We start from the raw sequence: 21,686 nt of genomic DNA, 5'->3' as shown, positions 1-21,686 counted from the left end.
ATTCAAGCGCGAGTTTTGAGCAGTGTAGAGTAACGCTTGTTGTTTGTCGTTTCTCTGATAACAAATGCAGACATGGTTTTATATTTACGCGGCGCGATGCAACGCAACCCGTAAAAAGACAGTACAAGTCATTATAATGTGTAATTATGTCCCCACTGGATGGGGATGCAAATGCCTCATTTATAATGGGTTTTAAGGTTTTTGTCTCGTCGCTCCAGCCGTACAGGGCATCACAATATGGTAAGGGGTGTAACATTTCCGTCACACGCTTGAGGTATTCGGCCAATCACAACGCACTGGATAGCTGGCCAATCAGAGCACACCTCGCTTTTCAGACCGATGAGCTTTGTAAAAATCGACGCGTTTCAGAAAGGCGGGGCATAGAGGAGAAACAATAATGTACAGTATGTGGAAAATAATGTGTTTTTTTAACCTTAAACCGCATAAACACATTTCATTACACCAAATAATGTTCTTTTTAGCAGCATCATATGACCCCTTAAAGTGATGGTATAGGATTCTGTAGCAGTGTGATTTCAACTTTATTCAACAATTTTTTTAATTGCCAAAATCCCGGTGAAGAACTGCTCTTCACATAATACTGAAGAATGACCAATCACAGAAGTTTATGTTACCGTGGAAACAGAACTGCAGCAAAATAGCTTGGCAGCGACTGCTCATGCGCAGAAAACTTTTCAAATGACATAAGTATAGGGCTGCTGAGAATGTATTATATATAAAAATATCGCAAATAATCGCAAATGTACAAATCACAATATGCATTTGCATAGCAAACCAGTGTGAGGAGATAAGTCATCTATGTTGTTTATATCACTTTTTAAATATAATTTCAATGTATTTTACACACCTACAGCATTGTATTGCATTTCATATTATTTAACAAGTTATCACATATCATATTTTTCTTCATTATCATGCAGCCCTAAAAATGGTTATAGTGTTAATAACTTAAAGCTATTAACAGTATACTGTACTATCGATCGTATTGTATTTTTGAATCTGCATGCTGTAACATGCCAGCAAACATACCATACCAGCATTTACGGCAGGAATAATACAGAATAGTAGTACGCTATTCTGAACATTGCATATCTATTTTTCTGGTTTTCAAAAACATGTAATGCTTAGAATCAAATGCTGTAATGTTGTGATTCCTTTTGAAATGCCTATGAAGAAAAAGAATGGGAAAACTATTTCAAGAAGCAATGCAGCTGAAAACGTGTGCCATCACTGTTGTGCTTGAATATCACTTTTTCAAAATGTGATGAGATTTTAAAATGCCAGTCCAGGCATTAAAGAATTAATATGCAGTGGAAACACATGATGTTGTTTGTATAGCACTGGCTGCATAAACAGTCTAACGCTGGTGGCGGCAGCAGTGGAGTTAGTCCTGCTGTGATATTCATATTAAGACCAGTCGGCTCTTGTCTACAGTCACACATTGCTGAACATCACAGAAGAAAATAAGGAATTGCTTGCATTCTACAGACTGTCTGCTGCCGGTTTTATAAAGGACACTGCTACTTTTTCAACAGTGAAAAAAAACACATTAACTCTTTTGTATTAAGCAGGTTATTTCTTATGAGGCAGGGAACAAAATGGGGGAAAATCTATTTCTACAGCTCAAAAATGGTAGCAGGCAGCCTGATAAGATCAGCAACATTTTTTGGGACGCAGGTGTGGTGAACAAAAATATGTTTAGTATAACGTCAATGCATACGCTTCATATTAGGCTTTACAATGCCTGTACTATTATTGGAACAATACTATTTTCCCTACAATGTCAAAATATTTAACTACGTAAATAATTGTCCACCAAACCAGTGTTACTGTTAACAATTTTAAAAAATTATAAAGACTGATATACAGAGATCATGCAATCCTTATAAATAGTGATATTAAAACATTTTAGGAATAATATTAAGAAATGTGCATTGTGCGATGAAGAAACAATGCAAATAATGTTTATATCAGTAAGTCTTATGTGATATGTCAATAAATATGTTAATGGATTTTATGTTTACACTGTACTTAGTATGAAATAAATGTATTTTAAATAAATTATGGCATAAGATTTTTTTACTAGGGTAAAATAACACTGCACCAAACACGACACAGTCTTTCAGTCTGTTCTATTTTTTATGCTTTTCTCATAGTATACAATCAAAATGTAATAAAAACTACATCTACAGTATTCCTTTATGAAAAATAGATTTTTAAACACAATGGTGACACAAACCAGGCTTTGTCAAGCTGTGCAAGCTAGAACAAATGTCTTGACAAAGTTTACTTTTCAAGATGTTTTTTTTTAAATGCCAGCAAAAGACGCATTTCAAATAATTACATGTACTGGTAATAATAAAATCGCAATACACTAACTTAGCCTCACTCAACCAATCAGATTTTAGATCAAGAACTCTTCACGTTACAATACAATTTTCAGAAATGGGACCATATCATAATGTCCTTGTCAAATATGAAAGTGAATAATACCTTTCAGTTACTTAAAGGCACCAGGTGCACAGGCTGAACTTTGACCTCTCACCTCCTGCTGTGTGATGTCCAGGATGCGCTCCAGGGTTAACTCCTCAAAGTACAGACGGTCACACTCATCAAAGTCCGTACTGACCGTCTCTGGGTTATGGTTCACCACCACTGTATGCTTGCCCATCTGTCTAAGGGCACGAATGCTTGACACCGCACACCAGTCAAACTCCACACTGCTGCCTGTGGTGGGGTAGAGTGAAACGCTGCCCTGACCCACTCTTGCACTAATTGCTCATTAAAACTAATGAAGATTATACATGAATGTGTTGGTGAAATGAAAATCAGAGGATGATCAGGTAAAAAAAGATTTGATCTCACCAATGTGATATGGACCACAACCCACAATCATGATACCACGATCCTTAAAATCCAAGTCATGCTCCTGTTAGAAGGACAAACCAAAATTGGGTTCATCCTCACACATATACATACCACAAGCTCCAATCTTCATAATGAATTGTAAAATTGTAATTTTATTTTATGTCACGTCATGTCACGAGTGCCAACTTCCACAATGAATTTCAAAACTGTATTAATTTATTAAATTTATTTACAGATTTTTGTGTTTTGGTTTTGTTTAATTTTAAATTAAACAATTGTAATAATTTTAAATAATTTTAGATTAAATAATTTTTTTAAATCTTATTTTCCCTTTTCAACTTATTTATTTATTAAATCCACCTTATTTTCTGTATTGTGCATTTAGGTGCTCTAATGATTTAGAAATACTGTAAATGTTAACAATCATGCTACTAAAGCTTTCCCTTAGTTTCTCTTGTGTAATAAAATTGTCTAGAAAAATACTGTGGAAAAGTCTAGACGGGGAACTGGACAAAATGCCCGATGCTTCAACCATCAAAGACCCTATATAAAGGTTGGACAGAGTGGTTTACCTGACCATGGTAAGTGCAATACAAATAATTGGTGGCTGCAGGGTATTCAGCAGCAAGTGTATCAATCTGAAAGTAAGCACAAGAAACATTTATCATGAAGCAAAGGTCATTATAATCAAACAGATATTTCTGGCAATGGGTTCAAACCTGTTTGACACAAGGTCTGATGTTCTGGTTGAGCCTGAGCACCCGAGCTTCTCCCTCTGAGATGTTCATAGCCTGGCCAACCTGTCGGTCTGAGAAACCATCCATCTTGGCCTTCAGAAGTAGATCTCTCGGCACTGTGGCGCTGAGGGCGGAAAATGGGTTAAGAAACTCAAGACATACAGTATGCGCTGACCCTAAAACTTAGAATATTAACTATTTATTTCACTGTACTGCTTGGTTACAGAGCGTTTTCTAAGCTGTTTTTTTTTTTTTTTTTTAAATACATGCAAAATCATTAGAGGAAAAATGTTTTTAAGATAAATAGCAAACTGTGAACCTTTGATCATCAGAAAGTTCAAGCTTCAGTGTACATGGAAGGAAAGAAAATATAAAAAAAGAAAAATCCTGGCTAAAGATGCTTAATACTTATTTTTAAATCAATACAACATTTGAACAAAGATCAAACGGAACTGGAATCAAAACTTGTGGATTTTTCTTCCTTAACATTCATTTTTTATAAGCTCTGTATAGACATAAAACAATTCAGGTGATTAAAACTCTTTGATCTATTCTCATATAAAAAATAGCTAAAAAAACTCAGCAAGCCCTCAGTATATGTACTGGTCCGGGTTTAAATCTGACCATTGTTTATTAAAGTAAAGAGCATTAAAACCAGCAGGAGTGTGAGACAGTAGAGTGTCAGTAGCAATGGACAGAGACAACCAGTCCTCACTATCCCACGCACCAAATGGGAGACTTCACACCATACTGTGCTTAAAGAGGTCAGCGCTCACCTGAAAGTAGTCTATTGGTTAAATATCAGAGTTGTAACTGAAAACCTGAAGGTTCAATCTTAGATTTTTGAGTCCTTAACTACAGAACGAGCTCGAGCTCAGGTTATGCTCTAGACCAGGGGTACTCAAGTTCAGAGGCCAAGCGGGCTGCATTTAAACCACATAAAATGTGAAGGGCCTTGTCCTTGTCCTATTTGGGGCACATTTGTCCTACTTGTCCTAAGTTTGTTTTGCTATATTGATGCAAAAAATGCATTCATACTCAAACAGTGTAATGAACAAACTCCAAATGCTAAAACTCAAAAAATTCTTGAGCAAATATAGTTCACAAATTTCTTTACTTGAAGTATTATTTTTCATATTTAAGCCCAAATAAAGGGCGGAGTGCACATCACCGAACACTAAACACATGTAAACCGTTTCATTCATACATCATACTGGCGCGCAGAAACTCCACATATGAATCACAGAAGTGAAAGAACTGATGGGGCTCCAGAAAATCCCTAATATGGGCAAAGGTATACAGCTACCGCTGTAACTAAACAAAATGAAGATAAGCGCTTGAACTGATGAAGACGGGAAAAAAAAAAAAACTACGTGACAATTTGGTTTATCTGTGTTCTTCAAGTTATCTCTGGTATTTTCATAATAAAGTAAATTTATAATCCAATGCTAATTGACATAGCCTTTATTACACTATTGAATATTTTCTGCCTCGTTCTGTGACAAAAAGCACACATCAGATCACAAAATAAAGTCATTTTAAACACTCAACTGATGTTGATGTTGAGTAAAATCATGTTATTAAATGTCCTCTTTTGTTGGACAACGCTACATTTAATTAATAATAATTTAATAAATATATTTACGTAAAATCAAACTGCCTAATATTTTGAGCGCAAATTGTAATAAAAATACATTATCCTTCAGCATGAAGCAGGCCTGTTGAGTACCCTGGCTCTAGACCAGGGGTGCCCAAACTCGATCCTGGAGGGCCAGTGTCCTGCAGATTTTAGCTCCAACCCCAATTAAACACACCTGAAGCAGCTAATCAAGCTCTTATAGGCATACTAGAAACTTACCAGCAGGTGTGTTGAGGCAAGTTGGAGCTAAACTCTGCAGGACACCGGCCCTCCAGGACCGAGTTTGGGCACCCCTGCTCTAGACGGTGGCTATGCTTTTAAGCTATACTCTGAGCAAGTGTTCTATCAGAATATGGCTTGAGTGAATCTGAGAAGTAGGCAAAGTACTGGAAATTGGTTGTCAGGAACAACCAGTCAATTATACACTTCAGTGGTCATTAAACAAAAATGTATGACCACACCTGAATTGCACCCGACCGATCAGAATCAAGATCCTGTATATTAATGCATTATGCATTAAGTTACACAATGATTTTGCATGATATTTTGATATTTATAGAACCATTAAGATATTTTGCATTGAAGCATTATGTTTTACAACTAAACCTATTTTTTATCCCAAATTCTCATAATTATAATGCATCCAGACATTTTTCTTTTTTTGTAATACAGCCATTTTTAAAGGGGTCCTATTATGCTTTTTCACTTTTTGAATTTTAGTCAGACCTGAAGGTTCAATCTTAGATTTTTGAGTCCTTAACTACAGAACGAGCTCGAGCTCAGGTTATGCTCTAGACCAGGGGTACTCAAGTTCAGAGGCCAAGCGGGCTGCATTTAAACCACATAAAATGTGAAGGGCCTTGTCCTTGTCCTATTTGGGGCACATTTGTCCTACTTGTCCTAAGTTTGTTTTGCTATATTGATGCAAAAAATGCATTCATACTCAAACAGTGTAATGAACAAACTCCAAATGCTAAAACTCAAAAAATTCTTGAGCAAATATAGTTCACAAATTTCTTTACTTGAAGTATTATTTTTCATATTTAAGCCCAAATAAAGGGCGGAGTGCACATCACCGAACACTAAACACATGTAAACCGTTTCATTCATACATCATACTGGCGCGCAGAAACTCCACATATGAATCACAGAAGTGAAAGAACTGATGGGGCTCCAGAAAATCCCTAATATGGGCAAAGGTATACAGCTACCGCTGTAACTAAACAAAATGAAGATAAGCGCTTGAACTGATGAAGACGGAAAAAAAAAAAACTACGTGACAATTTGGTTTATCTGTGTTCTTCAAGTTATCTCTGGTATTTTCATAATAAAGTAAATTTATAATCCAATGCTAATTGACATAGCCTTTATTACACTATTGAATATTTTCTGCCTCGTTCTGTGACAAAAAGCACACATCAGATCACAAAATAAAGTCATTTTAAACACTCAACTGATGTTGATGTTGAGTAAAATCATGTTATTAAATGTCCTCTTTTGTTGGACAACGCTACATTTAATTAATAATAATTTAATAAATATATTTACGTAAAATCAAACTGCCTAATATTTTGAGCGCAAATTGTAATAAAAATACATTATCCTTCAGCATGAAGCAGGCCTGTTGAGTACCCTGGCTCTAGACCAGGGGTGCCCAAACTCGATCCTGGAGGGCCAGTGTCCTGCAGATTTTAGCTCCAACCCCAATTAAACACACCTGAAGCAGCTAATCAAGCTCTTATAGGCATACTAGAAACTTACCAGCAGGTGTGTTGAGGCAAGTTGGAGCTAAACTCTGCAGGACACCGGCCCTCCAGGACCGAGTTTGGGCACCCCTGCTCTAGACGGTGGCTATGCTTTTAAGCTATACTCTGAGCAAGTGTTCTATCAGAATATGGCTTGAGTGAATCTGAGAAGTAGGCAAAGTACTGGAAATTGGTTGTCAGGAACAACCAGTCAATTATACACTTCAGTGGTCATTAAACAAAAATGTATGACCACACCTGAATTGCACCCGACCGATCAGAATCAAGATCCTGTATATTAATGCATTATGCATTAAGTTACACAATGATTTTGCATGATATTTTGATATTTATAGAACCATTAAGATATTTTGCATTGAAGCATTATGTTTTACAACTAAACCTATTTTTTATCCCAAATTATAATGCATATAATGCATCCAGACATTTTTCTTTTTTTGTAATACAGCCATTTTTAAAGGGGTCCTATTCACTTTTTGCACTTTTTGAATTTTAGTCAGTGTGTAGTGTGTATGTTTGGGCATAAAAAAGATCTTCAAACTTTCAAATCTCAAAGTCCACTCCAAAGGGAGATATTTCGTTTTTTTAAAAATCCCTTTTCAAGAACTACAACGAACACAGCATTTGTTTTCCGGGTTTTGTGATATCACAAAGCGGCCCATTAAAATATCATTAAAATAATTCCCGCCTACGGAAATTCGAATGGTTGGGGGGTGGGGAGGGGCGAGGTCGTGGTTAGAACGCTTGGTTGAGTGCATCAGACAAGACAACTACGAAGAAGTGCTGCTGTAGCCTCAAGTCTTCGCAAGTTATTACACTGTCATGCACCTGAATAATTATGTATGTAAATATGTATGTTACAATTATGAAAACGTTTTTATAATAAATTGCTGACAGTACAATACTGGACAATGATGTAATCTGCAGAATTTACACTTCAATTATGAGACTACAGTGTTTCCCATAAATTGAGTGCGGGTGTTTTTATATCACTGTATTTCTGAAGGAAACCAACTGTCTTCAGAAAATTGGATGTCATTTTCATTTAATCTTGCATGCAATGTCTGATAAAGCAGTGTTTTTTGAGCGGAGCACTGCTTTGTGTACAGCCGTTACCGGGGAAACCTTGATCTCTACCACTCCAACAGCGCCTCCTGCTGGCAGAGAATGAGTTTGCATATATATATATATATATATATATATATATATATATATACCGCCTGGGAAACACTGGACTATGGTATATAAATAAATTCAACTGTATAACAGTTTCACTGCAATTCATGTTATAATGTTACAATTAAATAACAATAAAAAATAGTACATATGCACTTATCTGTACATAGTAAATGCAGTTATTTTTAAGCAGTTGTTGACATCCTATATAAAACATGATTTAGGCTGGGCTGGTCCTTAACTAAACTTGCTGCTTTGGCAGGGGGTGGGGCAGTACTGAAACACCGTCTAAGCTGTTCGCCAATCACAACGCACTGGGATAGCTAACCAATCACATCACATTTCGTTTTTCGGAAGGCGGGCCTTCATCAAACCCGGAACAAATCGAGCCGTTTGTGCCAGGATGGGGAGAAAGGTATTGTAATGTAAATACAGCATTACACTAATGAGAATGACTTCAGAATTACAGTAATAAAATGTGTTAGTTATTTTATCTGTTATATAATTGCTGTAATGCAATGAAATGAAATAAAATAGGCTTAATTTTCAACAGGCAAAATATTCATTATTCATTTCCAGTGATTTTGACAATGATCGGGATATGATTTTGACAAGTAATATGATATTTACCCTCTTGTACTTTAATACATACAAGCTCTCTCTGACCATCACCAATAATAATAATAATGTTTTCAAAAAAGAATACAGAAAAATAGTGGTGATTAACTTTTTAATTTTGCTGCCGTGTACTTAAGTTTGATGGTCAAGCGGTGTGCAGTTCTGTCTATGAATATCAGTTATGCGCGTCTGAATGTATTTGTTAGTCTCTCACCTGTTATACTGACCCAGGAGCTGCTCCATCGCAGTAATGTGCTTCAGTTTGTGCAGGAACCATTTGTCTATGGCAGTGAGGTCATGGATCTGATCAACGGTCACACCACTGTGAAGGGCCTTGAGAAACAGAACAATCAACAATGCCTCAAATCAGCATGCAATACTATAAATGGCATGAACATAAACAGGCTTTTCTAATAAATGATTGTGATCTACAAGAAATTGTTGGGTCATTGTTAAATGAGAAATAATGGCTCTTGATTGTTGGCTGTTAGCCTGTGGTGTCCCTTGAATACAGAGCAAAGCCCAATGAGCTGTAACTGGCTGTTGCCATAGACGGGCTTCTGGCCAATCGGGACACAGCACTTAATAGCCTGTCTGCTTAATAGGAGGCATAACCTGCTCTGAATGAAATGATGTGCCTGGAGACTAACATCAAAGTAACATCCAGTACTACAAGCGAGACCAACCTTGAGAGTTATTGATGTCTCATGTCTTGATAGGATTTGCCCTATTATTCCTTAATAAATCTGCCAACATCAACGTGTTCATTTGACACTCACATGACACATTGACGAAAAGTAGACCGTTTTCTCTTTAGGCAGACAGGTAATTTGAATTTTTAATGAATGCCCAGGAGATACAGAAGGGTGTTGTATCAACCTGAAGGGGGTTATTTTGCACACACACTGACACAAAACATTGATTTAAATGTAAACAGAAAAATGAGAGAGGAAACAGTTCACTTAGAACCTAGGAAATCGGTGACAATAGGATAATTCTACACTTAAGTGGTCTTACAAAACTAAAATATTTGACCACAAAATTCTGTGACTAACCAATCAGAATCAAGGATTTCATAAAATAATTCTTTAAAATTAAGGTTTACGTGATCTTAAACTCCCAAAGGATATTTACCTGACCTTTTGCACTGAATTACTATCTCCTAACGTAGTTTTGCCATTTTCTTTGGCTCGGGAATCAACTCTGATGAATATATCATAGTTAATTGCATTCAATTTAGTAAATTTTTATAGTATTATAAAATTGTATCCAGATAATTTTAGCTAAAACAGGACACAATCAATTAAACTACCTTTCAAAAGTGTGGGGTCAGTACATTTTTTTTAATGTTTCTGAATATTTTTAATGTCTCTTATGCTCACCAAGGCTGTATTTGACAAATGCAGTAAAAAAAAAAGTAATATTTTGAAATATTGTTACAATTTTAAATAATCTATTTCAATATTATATATTCAATAGATTACTTTAAAATGTAATTTATTTCTGTAATGGTCAAGCTGAATGGTGAAGCTTTCATCAGCCATTACATTTACATTACTCTTACATTTATTTGTATTATCGATATTGAAAACAGTTTTGCAACCTACTATTTTTGTGGAAACCATGAAACATTTTTTCCAGGATTCTTTAATATAAAGTTCAAAAGAACAGCATTTATAGATATTTGTACAGTAATTTTGATCAACTGAATGCATCCTTGCTGAATAAAAGATAAAAGTATTAATTTCTTTAAAAAAATTATAATAATAAAACATACTGACCCCAAACTTCTATATGGTAGAGTATATACACCATCTAACCTGGACACAAAGGGTTAGGACAGATGTAAAAACTGCTGTCTCATTGATTCATAAATCATGAGCCTGAATTAAACATGGCTGTTATATTGACTCGAACACAATCAGAATCTATCATCTAGACACTAATGCACTTCTCTTAATGCTCTGGGTCACACCTGGGCGAGGGAGAAGATACGAGTACTTGAAGGCAGCGATAGCTCTCGCTGAAGGTCTCTCTGCTCTGCCCAGGCTCTTTTCAGAGGCAGACGCGGTACAAAGCCGTCCACTGAGGGGTGGCACATACGCAAAGCCTTCTGGATGCTCTCCTCAAAGGTTCGGCCAACTGCCATGACCTGTGAGGGGAGGAAAATTAGAGGTTGGAGACAGAAGTCTTTCTATTTCTGTAAGTCAACAGCACTGAATTAACTGTGATACAGACATAAATAAAATTGGCAACGAAGGATCAAAATCATAATTTGGTTCTGGATTAGTTTTAATCTGTGTTAGAAAGCAGCAGTGTTCAGTCGCCATGGCAACTCACACCTCTCCAACACTCTTCATGGCACTGCCGATCTCCCGAGACATCCCGTGGAAACGGTCCAGATCCCAGCGAGGTATTTTGGTGACAATATAATCCAAACTGGGCTCAAAACAGGCCGTGGTCTGCTCCGACACTGCATTCTTTATGTCCGGCAGTGGGATGCCGAGTGCTAGTTTAGCAGCTACAAATGCTAGCGGATACCTAGTGAGAAAGAGTCAGAAAGTAGAGTAACGTTTTCTACAATAATAAAACAATAGTAACTGCAGCTTATATTCATTAAATATGAAAAACTTTTTAAATGTCACTGCTGTCTAGGAGAAACAGTTGAGATATTTCATGGAGAGCAAATTGTGACTTTTGTCATTTCATTTCACTTGTGTCTCCTTCTCGAGTTTCAGAAAGATCTCAGCAGCGTCTCAAACCGTGTTCCAGTTTGTCAAGATACCAAAAATGCTATACATTTCCAAGACCAAACTATCTAAGCTATGCCATTTATTTATAACCTCCATTCACTTTCTGTATGTCAACCATTATCTAATTTGTGACTACTTGTATTTCTATTAAAGAATTAACAGCTGTTTAAAAAAAGAAAAGTACCTAAATTAATAATCTTAAATAAAATTACTTAATTTTTCCTCTTGAGATTTAGTAATAAACCTGCCCTCAGTAGTTTAAAGAACAATGCTTTCCAAAAAACTCTCCATAGTGATTTGTAGGGGGAAAAAATTGCTCCACAAGGTATTAAAACTATTTTTGCCTCTTCACACTGATCTTTTTATAAAACAACAAAATCTGTTCTGTTTATTCCACACAATTTGTGTCTTCTTACAGAGCGTGTGGCATCAATAATTTCAAAGGATATGGATTAATTTCACACTGAACAGACAGAGTGGTGGGTGGGTGTTTTTTAGAGTCTGGCTCTCAACATACACAGAACTTTGGCTGCAGTCAGTTCTCAATATTTTGGTGACAAAAAAAAAAACGCAAAACCAACGACGGTGTGAAACTGACACCTTTAGCTGATCACAGAGAAACGTCTGTTTTGCAGGTAAAACTCTAACCAAGCCAAAGAATGTACTCTTAAATCTGTATCTATACAGTGTTAAATGAACTCAAATACAATGCAGTGAGGTCCCTAAAGACATAACTAAGCACCCATAATGCTTGCATACCTATATACAGTACTTTAAAAATACTGACATATCATCTCACCCTGTGGCTTTGGACGCCAGTGCTGAGCTTCTGGAGAGGCGGGCATTCACCTCAATGATACAGTACTCCAGAGAGGACGGATGCAGGGCATACTGGATATTGCACTCTCCCACAATGCCCAGATGACGCACTACTTTAATAGCAGTCTCTCTCAGCATGTGGTATTCCTCATTGGACAGAGTCTGGCTGGGTGCAACCATGATGGAGTCACCTTTGGGATGACCAGAAAGGGCTATTAACTGAAGCTCTTGAGAATTTACAATGCATGTCCTCATGCGATGTAACTGGTGTTTAAACTCACATGGCTTTATGGGTTATGAATATGGATGCGTGCATGCAGGGGTCAATGTCAAGGACGATGAAAAGGAGAAAAAAAATCTTGTTTAACGCATGTACCACGTTCTTAAAAATATAATTTTTGATTTCATTTAAAAAAATGGGAAATAAATTCTCAAAAACAGTTTTGATTTAATGACTACATTAAAAACAGTCAAATAATGTAACCATTGAGGTAAAAAAGTACTAAAATGCTTTCCTTACACCCTGAATACATGCAAGTCTTGATCAATATTTTCAAAATGATTTCATTTTTAATTTCTTTTTTTATTATCAATATAAGTGGAGTTTTCTGAATGGAAAATTAATTCCATTTGACAACCTAAACTAACCTTATAATGTGTTATATTAATATAAATATATTTAATTAAAGGCTTAAAATGTAAACATATTTCAAATATTATAATAGATTTAAAATGTGTACTAAAAAAAAATTCTCAAATATATAATTTCATTTTTTTTTTTATAACACAAAAAACAAACCTCACCTCTTTATTTTCAGAATAATGTAACAAAACATTGAGCATAACATCACTAACCTGCAAGCAAGATCATGTTCTACATAGACAGTATGGTACCTGTATGGATACCCAGAGGGTCAAAGTTCTCCATATTGCAGACAGTGACGCAGTTATCAGCAACATCTCTAACCACCTCATATTCCACTTCCTTCCAGCCCAGCAGGGACTTTTCCACCAGGATCTGGCTGCTCATGGCCAGGGCCTGTAACAGAACAGAGCAAGAGTGAATGGACTTAACCCACTTTCATGATGCCAAACCATCTCGAAAGCAGTCATATCAAGAGGAATCAAATTTTCCTTGATCTTCTAGAGGTAAAAGAGTGTGCTATGAACACATACCCTAGCTTTCAGAACTCAATTTCATACCCAGTGAAAAAAACAGCATTTATTGAGACTTTAAGCTACAAAAAAGCGGGTTTATTGATAGATGAAGCAGTTAAAAATTCTATTGGACCCGACAGCAGACAAATAAGTTAAAAATGTATTTTAGTGTCTTTAAAACATGAAAGGTGAAAAAAAAGTCCATTTAAAAATAGTTAAAATATTTGGCACAAAAAAACTAATATTATTAGTGGACATTGGTGAAAAAAATAAAAACTATTTTTAGTGTATATAAAATATAAAAATGTATAAGTTATATAAAATATATAAAACATCAAACAACCTTTAATAAACCTCTCTTTGTTCAGGAACAAACATTAAGCTTTCTTGCCCTATACCTGATCATAAAGCAGATAACTTTTAAATTCAGAGCACCAGCATTAATGGAATGAATTAACATCATGTTATTTCATGTTTTACAGTGCTTACCTTGCGAGCAGTGTCCTCTAGCTTCTCTTTATTAGCACACAGGCCTGAGCCAAGGCCGCCCAGGGCATAAGCTGATCTCAGCATGACAGGGTAGCCAATCTCATCTGCTGCCTTCAAGGCATCTGCCACCTTCCAGACAAAAACGGTTATCAGTAAAATAATCACCAACAAAAATCTTTTCAAACAGTGTCCAAACGTAGCATCTACAACAGGGCTGTCCAAACTCGGTCCTGGAGGGCAGGTGTCCTGCAGAGTTTAGCTCCAACCCTAATTAAACACACCTGAACCAGCTAATCAAGCTCTTACTAGGCATAGAAACTTCCAGTCAGGTGTGTTGAGGCAAGTTGGAGCTAAACTCTGCAGGACCGAGTTTGGACAGCCCTGATCTACAATGAAAGGTTTTTGGAATCACAACTTGTGAGCAGTGACACATTTTGCAAATATCCATCTCACTGTTTTAACAGCCATACTGGGAGCAATTTTTTCATTGATCCCCATTAGTTTGTCTGAAAAGAGTTGCCGGTCCTCAGTGGCCATGATGGACTCCACAGGTGTGCCCAAAACTTGCACTCCATACTTCTGCAGGACGCCACTCTGAAAGAGCTCCACCCCTGACACAATGGACAGGAACATAATGCACCATCAATCAAGCCTTTCAGTGTTGGTGAATTTGATCAAGTTTGATGCTGAATGCTCACCGCAGTTGAGAGCCGTCTGTCCTCCCATGGAGAGCAGGATGCCGTCGGGTCTCTCTACCTTGATCACCTCTGTTACAAACTCAGGAGTGATGGGCAGGAAGTACACAGAGTCTGCCTGCTTGGTGCCAACCTCGTTAGTCTGTACCGAGGCAATGTTGGGGTTAATCAGCACAGTTTGTAGGTTTTCCTCCTGTAGACAGAAACAAGGAATAAGAAACACTGCTGTGAGCAAGAACACCTGTACTGTGGCTTCAAGTAGGTCAGTGGTTCTCAAACTGTGGTACACGATGTGATTGTGGAAAATGTACAACTCTTTTCTGGAAAATGTTACAATTTAAAAAAAAAAAAAAAAACCTAAAAATATTTGAAAAAATAAACTAGGCTACATATACATATAGTGAACACACACACTGATGTTGTTATTGTTACCTAAAACTAAAAATATTTATAAAAAAAAAATTGAATTAAAGCCAAAATAAAATAAAATATTTAAATTACATGAAAAGAATCTAATTTAGAAATTTTGCCTTGGAAACTAATTGAAAAGTTTAATTACTAAAACTGCTAAAACAAAAACAAAAAATTTATAAAAATAAATTTGCACTGAAACAAAATCTAATAAAAATGACAAAAGCACATAACAAAATGATTAAAACTGAAAGTAAAAATAAAATTAAAATATAAAAATAAGGGGGGAAAATTACTAAACACTGTTATTTTAGTATTATTTATATACTAATACTGACAAAGACTCACCAAAAGCCAGGAAAAAAAAACTCAGAGAGATTTCAGAGATTTTCAGAATTGATAATAATAAAAAATATGGCATTATGTGTGTTACTAACAGGCCTTAAATTTGCCCTGCCATTTTGTTTTGGATGCTGATGTGCTAGTGTCCCAACTAGCTTTACCAGCAAGCATTTTTGTTGATGAACAACGCATCTAAGGGTAGCAAAGCTGCAAAAAAAACTAGCACTAACTAGCTTACTATACTCCATCTTGAACCTGCATAGAAATTTATGCAAAGGCCTAAACCAGTGGTCTCAAACTCAATTCCTGGAGAGCCACAGCTCTGCAGAGTTTAGCTCCAACTCACACCTGCTTGGAAGTTTCTAGTAATCCTGAAGACCTTGATTAGCTGGATCAGGTGTGTTTGATTAGGGTTGGAGCTAAACTGTTCAGAGCTGTGGCCCTCCAGGAATTGAGTTTGAGACCAATGGCCTAAGTGTTTTTTGTCAACAAAATGTGCTCAAAAAGACTCTATTTGCTGCTAATGGTTAAAAAAAAAAACTCAGGGCAAGAATGTCTGTGGAAAGGTGATACTTGGATGATCTGATCTGATCAAAGGTGGTACTTGGCCTGAAAGGTCCGAAAAGTACTGAATTTATTGAAAAGAGGCACAACTAGCAGAGATTAACAAAACTTCTCACCTTCATAGCTTTAACAGCCTGGGATCCCGAGTAATCAAACTCTCCTGCCTGACCGATGGACAGGCCTCCAGATCCCAGCACCAACACTTTAGACACCTGGGAAAAACAACAAAAAAGTACCTGTATCTGTACTCAACACCATAATAAAGTACCTATCCTATCCTATGCAGACAGGACATCCAACTTATGTAGTTTGTCTCCCCCACCTGGATTCTCTGAGGAACAGCAGGTTTCTTTGGCATCACAGATGCCACGCTCCCCCTCCTTCCCATTCCTTATCAGAGAGATGAAAGCATCAAACAGGAACTATAAAAGATAATTGAAGAAAGTGCTCAAGTACACTGGTTGGTTTTTAATGAAATAATCAGCACCCTGCTGTGTAGGGCAGCCATGTATGAATCCCTACAGAGGATTCAACACAACATGATCAAGAGAGAACATTCAGCCATGAAAAACAAAAAAGATCAGACTCTTCACGATCCTCTGACAGTGCTGCGGTACTCTGTGTCTGTGGGTCCTCCTTTGGCCTCGGGGTGGAACTGAGCTGTGAACACTGGCTTGGTTTTATGCATAATGCCCTGAAAGAGAGAAAGAGAAAACAGTGTTAGGCTCTAACCCAGGTTCCACTCAAAACAAAACAAAGCTTTTTACACATATAAAGCTTTTCTAAACAACCTAAGAGTTCATTTGGAATAACCATTAAACCAATGCTGAGGTATGTTACTTTAACAGCAAAATGCATTACTAAAAAACCTTCCAAGCTCTTGCAATTAATTTTTCACCAGGCAGTCACAGTTCAAGCAAAAGTTCACACAACAATGAAAAACTTTTCATTACTTATGAAAGTAAGTATCTTTTTTTTTTTTTTGGAGCCTGACAGACAGAGTCCCTGTTACTGACATTATATTAAAAAAGCCAACCCAAAAATCCACATTTTCACCCGTATTACATGGAAGAGAGAAAGTCTTTCGTTTGGAACGACACAGGGGTGGTTAAATTATGAACAATTCAATCCAGACCTCATTGGTTCCATCATTTGCATTGATGAAGAGAGGACTCCAGCCTGGAGGAAGGGACTCGCTGTCTATGCCATACCCATGATTCTGAGCTGTGATGAAAGCTTGGCCCGTCATCACGTTCACAACTGGCTGGTTTTGGCCCCTGTACAAAATGAGAAAAAAAAATTGTATTAGTCTAAGGACACAAACGACAAAAGTTAAGTTTTCTCTTCTTCTGCCAGAATAATTTTGCATTGTATTTCATTCCCAGACACACATTATAACAAATTTGACATATAATCAGTAAATTATGGTCTATTTACCATAAAATATGTTGTATAATAATAATTTGTACCTGTTTCCCATTGGTAGTTTATAAGGCTGTGCACCAGCTGCCAACGCTGTGATTTGATTCCCCATACAAATACCAAACACTGGCTGAGGACGATCAGTTTCCAGCACCTGACAGTCATTATGATGGCAGGATGAAAGATAAACATAGTGTGACAATTTATTGATTTTCAAATATCCATATTAGTTAGTGTGGCTGAATTTAATCTTTTTTTCATTTGTTTTTCAATTTAAATAATAGTCAGTGCCAGCTGTTGTTCGCAACCCACTTTACTTCTGTAATATGACATAAGAAAATTGACTATTGGTTACCAGAATGGCTTAATTAAATGTCATTTCAGATGAAAGATGTTTTCTTTTTTTTTTAAATAACATGCACAGATGACAATGCTATCTTTCATTCTGTACCTTGCGGACATTTTGAATCAGGGTCTTTGCCAGTGAAGGATCTCCTGGGCCGTTGGAGATGAAGAGACCGTCATACTCCAAACTCATCAGGTCTTGGTCCCATGGCACTAAATGCACTTCTGCTCCACGCTAGGATATAAAAATGAAAAGTCTTGAAATATTGCCTGTTGCTTCCACATCTTTCTAGGGGGAGAGACCACAATTCCTTACCTTGACAAGTAGTCTTATAATGTTGTGCTTGATTCCACAATCAACAGCAACCACTTTGATAGGATTGCCTTTCCCAAACACTTGAATATCCTTAAAGCAGGAAAAGTCATGGTGAACACTCACTGAAAATGTAATGCACAGCAAATTGACCAAGCATGCTGGTTACCTTGGTTGAGACCTCAGCTACGAGATTTCTCTGGTTTGGGTCTGTGATCTCCACCGGCTGTCCATCAAATTCAATCTTCCCCAAAACGGTACCCTTATTCGAAGAAAAACAATAGGAACCTTCAGAATGTATTTAAAGCATCATTCTGGACAAACTGCATACTTCAAAGTAGTATGCTGACCTTGTCTCTAATGATCTTTGTTAGCATCCTGGTATCTATCCCAAAAAGAGCCGGCACCTGCAAGCACAGGGAAAAAAGATATGCTTTTAATACTTACTGTGGAAGTGAGTAGAAATTAGAATATGTGGAAACCCACCTTCTCCTCTTGAAGCCACTGTGCCAGTGATTTGACAGAGTTCCAGTGACTGTACTCAGAACTGTAGTCCTGAACCAGCAGTCCTGACACCTTCCAGCAACAAAATATATGGAAAGATAAGGGTTAAATATACACTAATATTTGCGTATAAATGCTTTTACAGAAGTCTCAAAGTCACAAAGGCTAAAATTATGTAATCAAAAATACAGGGAAAAAAACAATATTGTGAAAAAGTATTACAATTTAAAACAACTGAAGACTGGACTAATGGCAGCTGAAAATTCAACTTTGGCATCAAAGTAATAAATTAAATTTTAAAATATATTAAAGGGGTCAGATGTTCTTTTTAGCAGCATCATATGACCCCTTTAACATATAAAACTGTTATTTTAAATTGTATGTATTTGGCAGATGATTGTATCTAAAAATGACTTATACTGCATTCCAGGTATATATTTTGTCATTTTGTGCATTCCATAAGGAATCAAACTCGTGATCGTGTCATTGCTAGTACCTGAATGCGATCAGACTCCACATTTTTCTTCAATCCCAGCTCATCCAGTTGCTGTGTATTAGGAACACCGTAGTTTCCAACAATGGTGTAGGTGAGGGTCAGGATCTGCCCTCTGTAACTGGGGTCTGTCAGAGCCTCAGGATAGCTGGAGATCATACACAAACTTTAAGACCATACTTTTTATATTAAAAGCTAATATGATAATCTCAAAACTACAAAAGGAAACTGGAAATACTGACTTGACAAAATAAATAAATAAAGCATTTAGGTGTTATGTAGCTAAAACTTTTGAGAAGAGATTTTAACTTTGAAAACTATGTGGCTGCAAGAGCGTTCTGGATGGCTGGTAGACTGATGCCAGGCTGAAGGACTTGAACACTTGAAAGATTTAGGAGGAGTTACAGCTGAAGTATTTGGACTCGGGTTAGAAAATGTTTTTACATGATTGTTGCCAGTGATTTGTCATCAGGGAAGTTGTCTCTTTTGCCAAAACACTATGACCATATTCAGAGGGTCCCTTCTTACCCAACTAGTCCAGTGTTGAAGACCAGCTCTCCAGCTGCAGAGTGATCATGGCCGAAAGAGTAGCCCTTCATCTTTGTGCCATCTTCAAGCACCAAGTGCGCAGTCTGAGCCTGGAAATCAGACTGTATTTAAGAGCAACAAATGTGTGGATTCATGATACACAACAAGCAAATGTAAGGCAGACTGTCAGTTTTCCCCAAAACTTCTTTACCTCGTATCACTCAACCAATTAACTCAGTTAACACACCTTCATGCTGAGCAATCTTGTCGAAGTTCTCCAGTTGCGCCATCCCAGCCTCAATGATTTGGCAACTCCACAGACTGTTAAGATTTTTGACATATTCTGTCCAGAAGTTTTCTTTTCTCCTTAATAATATGCGCTATTGTCAAACTGCCTGTGAATATCAACTATGAAAGGGTTTTTAAAATGTCCATGAACTGGTGAATGCAGCGCGCTCTGTTCACCTGCTGCCGCTGTGAGTGAAGTTGTAAATCAGCTCTGGAGCGCGAGAGTCTCATTCTCATCGCTTACTCAACGCGCTGTGCTCTGATTGGCCAGTTTGACTTCGATGGCTGAAGACGATAATCAGCGTTTTAAATCTGTAAATCATGTTCAGTTTAGGCCTCCATATGAAATAATTCAACACTACACAACTCTAATTTTAAGATATATTTTCAAATATATTACTATGAAAACTTGAAACTAAAACTAAAACCTTTAAAATCTTTTCGTTTAATAAAAAAAACCTGAAATAAAATAAAATGATTGATGAAAAATCTAAACTTATAAAACGAAAACTAGATATTTTGCCTAACTGAAATAAGTCTGTTGAAATACTTACATTTCTAAAAACTCAATTTAAAATAAAAAACTCATACTCAACTAATAGAAATGACAAAACATAACAAATCATTAAAACTAAAACTAAAATGAAAACTGAAAATATAAAAAATTAAAGCTAATTCAAAATATTAATAAATACTGTAATAGTATATAATAATACTAAAATAAGAATGATTAATAGCATTAATGCAGTTTTATTATGGTAACTGCATGGCAACATTTATAGTAAGTTGATTTGATAACAACATCTATTAAAACCCTTGTGTGGTCTTCGGTCACTTCTGACCGGAGAATTTTACATTTTAAATTTTTAAAAATCGTAGCTTCACCAGAATGGTACGAAACTTGGTGACTTTTATGGCACTTGGTATGTGAACACAAAAAAAATTTGAGGGAGAGTGAAGATTCAATTAAGCTGATGGATGTGCATTGGGATTGGGCAACACTTTTGTGAAATACCAGCACCGTCTGTTGCCTGTTTGAAAAAACATGTGAATGAAAGGCAAAAGGGGAATTTTTAATTTTGTTAGTAAAAACTTGATGCTGACTCTAATATGACATCTAAACATTTAACCCTTCTGCGGTCTTTGGTCACTTCTGACTGGAGAATTTAACATTTTGAATTTTTTAAAATCGTAGCTTTACCGGAATGGTACGAAACTTGGTATGTGAAATTTATTTGAGGGCATGATTTGAAAAAGCTAAGTGGTCGTAAAAAAATAGTCACACTCATGGTCTTCGGTCAAAAATGACCGACCATAGGAAATGAATGGGAAATGGGGGAAAAAATCGAGTGTCAAACAGCTTCATCCACTCACACACACTTACACACACTCAGACACACACATACAGAATTATACTCAAAATGAATTGGTATGGCTATAACCATATAGCCAAAATGAGTCAGAAGACTGAAATAAGAGGTTAAAATCAGATCAGACCCAGAAGGATTAAGCTCTGATAAAGCATTCCTGTTAATTTTTGTTACATTTTTATAGAATTTTAATGTTTTGTGTAACAAAATGCATTCAGGTTTGAATGTAGTAATAATAATGCAAAAACCTACACTTCAAATCAACATTTAAAACAACAAAAAAATATAAACCTTGACAAAAAGTAGTCTTTGAAAATGCCTTAATATTAGGGGTGTAACGATATGCTCAGGTCACGATACGGTACAT

At 36.5% G+C, this 21,686-nt stretch overlaps 1 protein-coding gene across 1 annotated transcript in view; it reads right to left on the bottom strand.

Moving 5' to 3' along the window:
* Window positions 1-20,087, bottom strand: part of LOC107741925 (carbamoyl-phosphate synthase [ammonia], mitochondrial-like) — a 52,257-nt gene extending 32,170 nt beyond the window's left edge. The window contains 26 exon segments of the mRNA XM_016554741.1: window positions 2,567-2,748; window positions 2,887-2,950; window positions 3,462-3,527; window positions 3,609-3,750; window positions 9,040-9,158; window positions 10,801-10,977; window positions 11,168-11,366; window positions 12,378-12,588; window positions 13,292-13,436; window positions 14,045-14,173; window positions 14,498-14,655; window positions 14,743-14,932; window positions 16,173-16,268; window positions 16,379-16,435; window positions 16,437-16,478; window positions 16,661-16,750; window positions 17,192-17,333; window positions 17,526-17,632; window positions 17,930-18,058; window positions 18,140-18,229; window positions 18,306-18,398; window positions 18,487-18,543; window positions 18,623-18,712; window positions 19,137-19,281; window positions 19,662-19,771; window positions 19,909-20,087. Of these exon segments, the coding sequence (XP_016410227.1) occupies window positions 2,567-2,748; window positions 2,887-2,950; window positions 3,462-3,527; window positions 3,609-3,750; window positions 9,040-9,158; window positions 10,801-10,977; window positions 11,168-11,366; window positions 12,378-12,588; window positions 13,292-13,436; window positions 14,045-14,173; window positions 14,498-14,655; window positions 14,743-14,932; window positions 16,173-16,268; window positions 16,379-16,435; window positions 16,437-16,478; window positions 16,661-16,750; window positions 17,192-17,333; window positions 17,526-17,632; window positions 17,930-18,058; window positions 18,140-18,229; window positions 18,306-18,398; window positions 18,487-18,543; window positions 18,623-18,712; window positions 19,137-19,281; window positions 19,662-19,771; window positions 19,909-20,001 (3,123 nt within the window). The 5' untranslated portion in view covers window positions 20,002-20,087.
* Window positions 20,088-21,686: the final 1,599 nt, after the last annotated feature.

Source organism: Sinocyclocheilus rhinocerous, unplaced genomic scaffold (assembly GCF_001515625.1).
Source record: "Sinocyclocheilus rhinocerous isolate Xijiao unplaced genomic scaffold, SAMN03320098_v1.1 scaffold226, whole genome shotgun sequence".
Lineage (NCBI taxonomy): Eukaryota > Metazoa > Chordata > Actinopteri > Cypriniformes > Cyprinidae > Sinocyclocheilus > Sinocyclocheilus rhinocerous.
Note: the sequence above shows the minus strand (reverse complement) of the source record. Positions and strands in the feature narration are given on the sequence as shown.